At 42.7% G+C, this 9965-nt stretch overlaps 1 protein-coding gene and 1 long non-coding RNA gene across 2 annotated transcripts; one reads left to right on the top strand and one right to left on the bottom strand.

Annotated features, from left to right (window-relative positions):
* Positions 1-587: 587 nt before the first annotated feature.
* LOC115384680 (uncharacterized) lies at positions 588-1935 on the top strand. Its single transcript, XR_003930928.1, has 3 exons — positions 588-787; positions 1007-1132; positions 1604-1935. It is a non-coding gene; the product is annotated as an uncharacterized LOC115384680 (long non-coding RNA).
* A 520-nt stretch (positions 1936-2455) lies between these two features.
* LOC115384679 (protein ALP1-like) lies at positions 2456-6351 on the bottom strand. The gene is made up of 3 exons (XM_030086920.1): positions 6343-6351; positions 3900-4057; positions 2456-3353 (listed from the first exon to the last, which is right to left on the bottom strand). The coding sequence occupies exons 1-3, from the start codon at positions 6349-6351 to the stop codon at positions 2456-2458; spliced, it is 1065 nt and encodes a 354-aa protein (XP_029942780.1).
* Between the last annotated feature and the right edge of the window lie 3614 nt (positions 6352-9965).

The raw sequence follows: 9965 nt of genomic DNA, 5'->3' as shown, positions 1-9965 counted from the left end.
CTATGCAAAGTCGATGGTGGACGAGCGTCGTGGAGCGGCGGGCGGCGGGGCGGCGCATCAGGAGCGTCATGAGCGTCGCTTTTCGAGCGTTTCGAGCGTCGACGCCCACGACGCTCATCTCCGGCGTCAGGAGCGTCGTGAGCGTCACTTTTTGAGAGTTGGGAAAACTGAACTTTCGACGCGCTGCCGCTGAGCGTCAACCAATCAGAGACGATCCCTCCGCTGCTACGTCACTACGTTTCACGTCGTTTACGTCAGGACCAGGAGTCCGGAAAAGAAAGACAACGATGGAGGACAAGTTGATTGTGGCTGTGTGCGCTCTTCCGGAGCTGTACGACACGTCGTCTTTCCACTACAGAGACAAGAATAGAAAGGATCTTGCTTGGGGGAAGATCAGCGAGGAGATCGGGGTCCCAAGTAAGTTATCTAAACTTTTCATCGCGCTGTATTGTGTGCTGCATTCAGTCAGAACATTGTACAGCCGCTGCTATCTTTCCCGCTAAAACCAATGTTTATACAGAGGAACTGTGCAAAAATCGGTGGAAGAGCCTGAGAGACAAGTACACCAAGGAGTTCAGGAAGGAGCAAGAGAGGAGGAAGAAGAGTGGTTCAGAGGCAGGGTCAGCCAAGGGGTGGAAATACCGAGCTGTTTTATCCTTCCTCGACCCCCACATCGCCCCACGGGAGACGTCAGGCAACATGCTGTTGCCAAGGGTCGAGGAAGAGGAGGAAGCAGGGTATGACCACCCAGAAGAGCCACAGGAAGAAGCAGGAGCAGGGATGTCAGGTGCTTTATGTCTGATTTTGTTGAAAAAAAACACTCACACAAACATTTTATGATAGCTAAACAAAATACATTGATTTCTGTCTGATCGGTGTGCTGCCTTGATATTTAGTAGCAGGAGTACAAGCAGTGGAAATAATATAAATAATATTTATTTTTTTGGAAAAATAGAACCAAAAACAGAAACGGTGCATTTATTTAATCATTTATTTTTTCATACAGAACTTGCTGACATAGGACCTGGGACAGAACCATCCTCTTCTAACCCAGAGTCACCTGTGCCTGCTGCTGCTGCTTCTTCTGCCTCTTCTGCGCAGGCTGGCCCTTCATCTGCTCCTACACCTTCAGGTGTGCAGGAATTTTGCTAAGGTTGAGAATGTAGGAATATTTTAGAAGCTTTGAAAAAGATCCACACAATCAAGTAGATTCCAAAAAATACTATAGATGTATATTTTTGGAGAGCTACGTGCTTGTGTCAAGAAAATATTTCTTTTGAAACTTTTATCATACTTTTGGGTCCAATAGTCATTCATTTGTGTGTGTCTTTGAATGATGAACTGTGAATCTAGGAATTTTACTGAATTTGTTCAGATGTGAAATAATCATGGTCAGTTTAAATAACAATTGTACTATGAATGCTCATTTACTTTGACATAATTTAACATAAAAGTTGTTTAGATATTGTTAAATTACACATATTCTTCTTTTAACACAGAATTTAGTTGTTGCTTATGTTATTTTCTTTGTAATAATTGGTTGAATTGTGGGTGAAACATATTTCAGCTGTCAGGATTCTCATTGTCCTGTGTTTCTTTAAAGGGCCACCTCGTAAGAGGCAAAGAAGAAGGCTCCAGGACCGCTCAGAGCCATCAGCGTTTGAGCGGGAGTTGCTGGCAGAACTGAGGAAACCTTACTCAGAAGATGAGCACTTCCTCCTCTCTCTGCTTCCTCTCCTGCAAAAAGTGCCGCCTCAATCAAAAGATTTTGTCAAATTTCAAATACACAAACTATTATATGAAAGCAGCACTTTTATGCTAAATTTGGAACAATTGGAGCCAACTCAGTAATTTGACCTGAATGAGGTGACACTTTTTGCAGGAGAGGAACCAGACTCCGGTGTGTCCCTCCTCTTCCACCGCACCTCCTCCAATTAAGATCCTTTCTATTCTTGTCTCTATATTTTATGTATATAGTTTTATGTTTTGTTAAATAAAAAAAAATTATGCTCTCTGCAACTCCTGTTTTTGACTGTGACTTTAAGCACACCTTTATCATTTTATAATCCTGATTGATTGAAAATGTTGATTTCCCCAATTGTAGATATTTAGTTTCATATAATCTTAGAAGGAAAAAAACAGTTTTCTGTTGGAAATTTGTTTTATTTATTTCACCTTGTGTTGTTTAGACTGGTCTGAACGTGCATGTTGTGATGATACAGAAGTCTGGGGAAGGAGTAGAGTCTGGCAGCCATTACCTGCAAACAGGATGGAAAAAAAGCTCCAAAGAGTATTGAATATAGAAACATGTACACAAGAAAAACATTAATATACACATTTTATTTGTACATTGTTAAATGTAGCTGCTTAAATGTTATAATAGAAGGAGTGCTCTTTAGGTATTTGTGGGTGGCTCTTAAAAGAGCCGTTGTGGGTCAGTCCTGTGAGGACATGACTATTCTGCTGGCTGCCACGGTACTGCTCCCTCCTCACAGAAGTGGGCCATGAACACATCTCGAGTGTTGAGTGCGTCTCGGGTCGCATTGTTGGCCCCCATCCGCCGCACACCTGGAAGTGGCTCCTCTTGCTCCACCGCTCCTCTGCATGCAGGCGCTCGCCCATCTGCAGACATCCTCATGAAGTTGTGGAGAACACACGTCGCCTTCACACATTTCTCAACAACTTCAGGGTGGATTTCCAGCAGAGTGTGGAACATTCTCCACTGGGACGACCAAATCCCGAACGCATCCTCCACCACCAGCCGGGCCCGGGAGAGGCGGTAGTTAAAGATGCGCTGCTCCAGGGTTAGGCCACCACGTCCAGGAAAGGGGCGCATCAGGTAGGGGCGAAGAGGAAACGCCTCGTCTGCCACAAATACATGAGGCTGGGATCCTCGGTGGTCAGCTCCGGGTAAGTGCTGGTTTGGAGGCAGATCCAGTGTACCTGCACGCAGAGCCTGGCCAAAGGCGGAGTTGGCAAAGATCCCTCCATCGCTGGTTCTGCCATAACCTCCAACATCTATCACCCTGAACCTGTATCTCGCATCTACAACTGCAAGCAGGACCAGGGAATGGTGCAACTTGTAGTTGAAATACAGGGAGCCAGAGTTGGGGGGTGCCTTCATTTGAATGTGCTTCCCATCCACAGCACCACAGCACAGAGGAAAGTTCCATCGCTCCTCAAACTCCTCCGCAATGGACCTCCACTCCTCTGCTCCAGGAACAGGCATAAACTCCTCCACCAGGCTCTCCCAGATGACTGTCACCACCTGTGGGATTATCTGGGAGACAGTTGAAATGCCCACCCTGAAGCTGCTGGCGATGGTCCTGTAGGAGTCCCCAGTGGCCAGAAACCTGCAAGCAATAATAAATTGCATATTTTTGACCACATAATCATATTACTTTACTCATAAAATGGAAAATATTTTTTTCTTGTCTATGGAATAAAATAAAACCTATTGCAAATGACATTTAACTAGCAGACATTGTGTTTTTTTACTGTAAATTTAGTAACATGCATAGCACGTGGGGAGCATAAAACATAAATAACTCCATCTGTAGATATTGTCACAAATAATTTAGTCCATACTGCGTGTCTGTCACCTGTCACTAGGTGTCATAGTTGTCACATTAGCTCTCTGTAATGACGCCTGTTCAGAACACGTTTAGTGCTGCTAATAAGTTTAGCATACATTACAGCGGGCTACATATGAACAAATCTACACCAGCTTAGCATATTTGCACTTTATATAAATAACGTTAAGTAAAAGAAAACGTAGGGATAGGCTGACCCTGTTGTCTCCCAAGTCTGTATGCTAATTTATCCAGCACTATATGTGCTTATAGTGATAAAAAGTGCATTTTGTAAGATAACATCATAATACAATGTCACTGACTAACCGGAGACAGATGGACAGGCGCTCTTCAGGAGGAATTGAGCGTCTGTAGTTGGTGTCCTGGAGAGTGATCCGAGCACCGATGCGGGCCAGCAGGTCGTCAAACTGGGCCCGGGAGAGACGAAAGTAGCCCTGGAAGCGACCCTCATCCTCCCGCAGCTCCTGGAGCAAATGGTGAAACTCCCCAAATTCAGAACGCCTCTGAATAATGGGATGAAACCAGAGACGACGCCAATGTGCCCGCCGACGACGCTGTCTGGCTTTATTTAACAAATAAAGCCAAGCCACTCTCCTGATGCGATCCGCCATTGCTGGAAACAGAAATCACAGCCTCCCGCGCGCCAACAAACTGACTCGCGTCAAGAGCGTCGCAAGCGTCGTGAGCTTTGTGACCACTTGGTGTCAGCGTCGTGCTTGAACCGTCACAAGCGTCAGCTTCGAGGCGTCGCAAGCGTCGACGACGCCCGCGACGCTTTCGGTGTGAACGTAGCATAATAACTATCTGCCATGTACACTCCCAGAGGCCTTGACTGCACCCAGCCATAGGCTGGACACAGGAAGACTCCCATGAGTGCCCACAGCTCTGAAGCTAAGATTATCAGGAAAAGTTAATTCTAGACAAAACATTCGCGGTTCCTCACACATCTGAGTATGTGAGAGCTTTGGTTAGTTATAACAAATAAATCTAAGCACTGCAAAACAATTAAGCATGCATTCATTAGAAATTTCCATCACACAGTTGTACACACAGAAACTATCACTCAGTAACTGCTGATTTCAAAGATGTGTTTCAGGAACGGGATCAGTGCCAGAAGAAAGCTGAAGAGTTTGTCAACAAATGCTTGAAACCTGCTGTTGAAGACTTCATCAATCGTTACCTGGGTCTTTCTATTGTGGATGAAATGCTGAAGAAGAAGGAATTCAGCACACGAGTCACTTTCCAGTACTGCATTTTACTGGATTTGCTTTCAAAGGAAAGCTTTGATGACTACCTGAGTTTCACTTCCTCCTATGAGAGCTTTGTAAAGAAGTGGATCCTTAAAAAAATACAGGAAGATTTTTCAAGTTCCTCCAAAACATCTGAGTTTGAGAATCAACATCTTGAGACAAGTGTCAGCCACATAAATGAAGCCATCCAAAAGGCCAAAACACAAAATAGAGAGAATGTGAAAACTTTAGTGGAGGACATCTGCAAAGAACTTGGTTATAAACTGGTCATTTCCCAGGATGCACTTGGAGCATTTATGATCCTGAACAATGCTGATCAGAACAAGTTTGCTGACTACCTCACAATTTCTTTGAATGACATGAAAAATTCTTTGAGAGAGAAGTTCAAAACATCAACGTTCAAAAACAAACTAAAATGTCTCCACATGCAGCCTCAGGATGAGCTTTTCCAGAGAGTGATCGGATGTGGCAAAAAGTGTCCATTCTGTGCTGTTCCCTGTGAGGCTGGAGGAGAAGCTCATACACAACACAGGGCCTCATTACACCGACCACAGGGTCTGGGTAGATACAGGTGTAATATGAAACTTTCCACTGACATCTGTTCATCTCTTGTTGAAAGTGATGTTTGCTTTCGTTATCCTCAGAGAAACATTGAAAGCCATCCTTACAAGCGCTACAAAGAAATATTCCCTGACTGGGATATTTTTCCAGATGGAAGTCTTGAGGCTTCAGACTACTGGACATACATCATGACCAAGTACAATGATGACTTTGCCAAACAGTATAATGCAGAGCCTGCTGACATTCCTGCAGCTTGGAGAAAGATCACACATCAGCAGGCAGAAGAAAGCCTGAAAAAGTCATTTTACATGAAGTGAGACTTTTAATTCACGTCACTTACTTTGAGTGTAGAGTGAGTTTCATATTTTATAATCTACCCATTGAGACTCACATGTCATGAAGTGAATCATATTGTTATGACATAGATATTAACACCACATTAAACAACACTTTTCTTGACTTCACACTAAACTAGTCGTGTTTCTGTTGAGCACATTGTGAAAATCCAAAATATGAACAGGTGGAACTCTGATGCACTCCACCAGTTGAAGTAATCATGACTGTGTTCTGAAAATGAGGTGAAGTGTGGAGAACTTTTAGCATTCACTATAAAATATACATTGATTCATGTATCATTGCCTCATGAACATTTATCTCAAAGAACTTTCCAAACATCATGACACTGTAAGGTAAAAGAGGAGAAACCATCATAGCACAGAGGTATTTTACTTTAACAGTTCGTCCTGATCTGATCACTGTAAATACTGTTATCATCACTTTAGATTTGTTTCATGACTGTTAAGTAGAGGTGTCCCCGACTAAGAATTTCCATAGTCGAATCTGATTCGTCCGATTCTGCCAATAGTCGACTGATAGTCGAATCTATCATCTTGTTTGGCGGAGCGGGGGGAGCCGCGGGGGCCGCGGAGAATGCCTACACAGGGCATCGGGCAGCTCACATTTTTTGGCTAAACAATTTCTCACATTATCTGCTCAAATTAAATGAAATAGGCTTAATTGCACTGTGTCGGTCCGTTTCGCAGCGCAACATCCATGCAAAAACAAACACTAAATTAAATAGAATTAGCCTTTTAGATAAATAGAAATAATAATATAATAATAACCTAAAATATTACAATTAAACGAAATAAAAGCATCAGCGTTAAAAATGAGAATTGAGTAACAGAACCGTCTTTTATTAGCCCAATTATCTGGCTACTTACCCGTTTAAGGTGGAAAGCCATGTTGTTGTGAAATGATATGAAAGGACACAATCTGCATTTGACTTTTTTTGGATCATTTTTGACTTGGTCTGAAGTTCTGTTTTTTTTCTGACATTTTGAACCTTTTAAAGTTAAGCCAAATCACCACCGAGATGCTGCTCTGTGACGGAGCTCTGCGCAAAATCGGATTGTGCCACTCACCATGGTGGTTCATTCACAAACAGTAAATAGAGTATTGAATAAAAGTACAATACACGGTATAATACACAATTTTGATTTCCGGGTGGATCACCTAAATAATTGGTGAGTCTGTTTGTCAATCATTCTGACGAGCTGCTTTCGTAAGGCGGCTCTATGTGCTTGCGTCCAATCAGCTTCTCCCTTTTGCGCATGCGCATTCAGAGTGTTTATGTAGCCGGTGAGCTTCTGAGCTCGTACTTACCGATGGCGAGTCTGACATAATGAAACTGTAACTGTTTCGGAAAAAAAGCTTTATTTATGAGCGAGGCGGATCGCAGAAACTGTAAACAGAGCCGTGCACGCCGGAGAAGAGGAGATCGCGCTCGTACACTTGTGCGTTTCCTGGGAGAAGCAGGAGAGCCGGGCGGATGGTCTGGCGCATGCCCGTTGTTCAAAAAGTGAGTAACAGACTTGGGGCTTCGTCTTTTCGAGAAAATCGTGTATTAGACCTTTTAAGTAAATTTTTCCACAGTGTATTTGATAGGCAAACATGTATATCAAATAGGCTTTATATCATGTTTATTTGGAAAAAACAAGCAATTCTATGTAAAATCAGTCATTCAGCACCCCCATACAGCTGTGATGGGATGGTCCTCGTTTAATAACCACATTTTTTCGATGCTTCAACTGCGTGATTGGTAGTCGAATCAGGCCCCTTCGAACAAATCATCGAATCGTCGACTATCTGAGGACAACCCTACTGTTAAGTGATTATTTTGATGAGAAAACATTAAAATGTTCTTGTACGCATTTTGAGAACAAGTGAAATGTTAGCGTGAATAATCTTTTGTTACATTTATGATTTTAGTGAGTTGTAAACATGACACTGGAAAAAGTGAGTTTTAACCAGTGACATGAGATCTGTTTTAAAACGACATGTGATGACTGTTGTGTTTTTGTTCTTGTTCTCTTGATGATGATAAATTTCCTTCAGTTTAGTTGTGGCATCATCATGCATGTGTGAAGTGATTGTGACTTTTCATGATGATAATTTTAAAGCTGAATATTTGAGTTCAGTCTGATACGACATAATTTAAAAACATATATTCAAGGCTCAAAACAAAAAATGTTGAAACTTGCATCCGCAACAAAGGAAGTCGAAGAAATCATGTTGCATTTTTGAGGAAATGCTTTGACTGATGAAGGTTTGTATTGATTTTAAATGTTTAAATCTTAATTCTACATGGTGACATTTTTCAAGGATGTACAGGATCATGTTAAACTGTCAGAATGAATAAAGAGACAAGATGAGCAGACTGGCTATGAATGTCTTTAATGTTTCCCAGATCAGAATCACAGCATACAGCGTATAATAACTTCTAAAGTAAACAGAAATATCATCACCTCATTTATTTACATAGTTTTTACTTGACTTTTTTAATAATCATCTTTTTTTAAACTCCATTATTTAAAATATTTCTTCATGTCAAGTTTCAGCTTTGTGAATTCAACAGAGTGTAAAAACCAGACAACAGGTGCAAATTTGCAGTGCAAACCGAGCTGAAGGTTGACGAGTCGTGTGATGATGAGCTTTCTGAGTTCTGCTCCTGTTTGACTGAGTTGAGATCAGAATGAAGTGAGATGAAGCTGTTTGACCCTCCAGGCTGCAGTGAGTCACTTTGTAACGCAGCAGAGGCCAAGTGTGTGTCGGTCCAGTCTGATCCACAGGTGAACACACACGCTCAGAGTGTGACGGACTGAAAGAGCCTTCTGCTACCTGACGTCACAGCCAGAAACACACCAGCACACTGCCACACAGCACCACGGATGAAGGAAAGAGTCCCAGCACCTGTGTGATGGCGTCACTCTCTGAGGATAAGAGGCATCTTCTGGTATCAAAGCCCTCATGTCTGTCCCACTGCTAAATCAGGAGGCTACATGTAAACAACTGCTACATGTTCACAGAGCTCACATTTCGTCGGCCGCACTTGTGTTTTGTGTTGGTTTAGCAGGAATCACTGGAAGGCAAAATGTGGCTGATATCAGAGCTCTCAGCCTCTGAAGTGTTTGTAGGAGGGTCAGCGACAGATTTGGTTGGGAAGTTAAACCTTGAATAACCTTGCTTCAACATCTTGAATCAAAATCTTCCTGTCATTTTTAACGCAGTTTACTACTAGAAGCTACATATTTTGGGCTGTGGGGGATCTAAAGAGGTTTTTCAAAATATGTGTGAATGGTTTACCTTCTATCACTTTATGCAGATTTCAAAGGGATTCCATTGGAGAAACATCAGTATTTGGTCTGATCACTGTCAAAGCTATTGAGAGCATGAAAATGGAAGAAATGATGCAGATCAGTGAAATAAAACTGCAACTAATCCAAATATATCTGAGAAAGATCAATACAACTCCAGAATCTCTGGCCCTTTACTGGGTGATGGTGTGAGTGGAGAGGACTTCTGCTACAATATCAAGATGCTACAGGATGCCCACGCCATCGTGAGAAACATGAAAATAACCTCAAACGAAACCTAATTGTGGCAAACGGGTAATTACTTTGACACCTCAAGCTGGTGAAGGATTTTTTTTTTTCTTGTTGCAAACTGCACCTGTTGTCTTTTTCCCCATCACAAAATAAGCATATTGTAGCGGCGGTCTGGGGTGAATGGCCGAAAGGCATTATGGGACATGTTCTCGAGGGGGGTGTTTTTCTCGTTTCAAACTCAATTGTGTTATTGCTTTTAAGTTGTTGTTTTGTGACATTACATTATGCATCGTTTAGTGTGTTATTTTGGCCGGGTTCTGTGTTCATGTTCCACCCTGAGTGATTCTTGGTATTGCTGTGGCATAGGAAGCTCCATTGGTGATGTGTTTGTGTTCCTGTAATAAAGTCGGATTTGTGAAATACCAAAACGCTCCTTATTTCACCGTCGCCGACATTACATTTGGTGTCAGAAGTGGGATGGATCGACGTCGCCATCTACAGGAACATGAGCGCCAGGAGGGAGCAGCGTGGATAGCGGAGCAGTGGCGGACTCCAAGCCGGCCAGATGGGTCCAGTGAGCGGCGAAAGCATCATCCAGAAACAGCGGGAATGGCTGAGGATGGTGGCGGTTGAGTGCCCGTGGAGGTTCAGCCACACACTACCCCAATCAGAGC

This window comes from Salarias fasciatus, unplaced genomic scaffold (genome assembly GCF_902148845.1).
Source record: "Salarias fasciatus unplaced genomic scaffold, fSalaFa1.1, whole genome shotgun sequence".
NCBI lineage: Eukaryota > Metazoa > Chordata > Actinopteri > Blenniiformes > Blenniidae > Salarias > Salarias fasciatus.
This window is presented reverse-complemented; position numbering and strand designations above follow the sequence as displayed.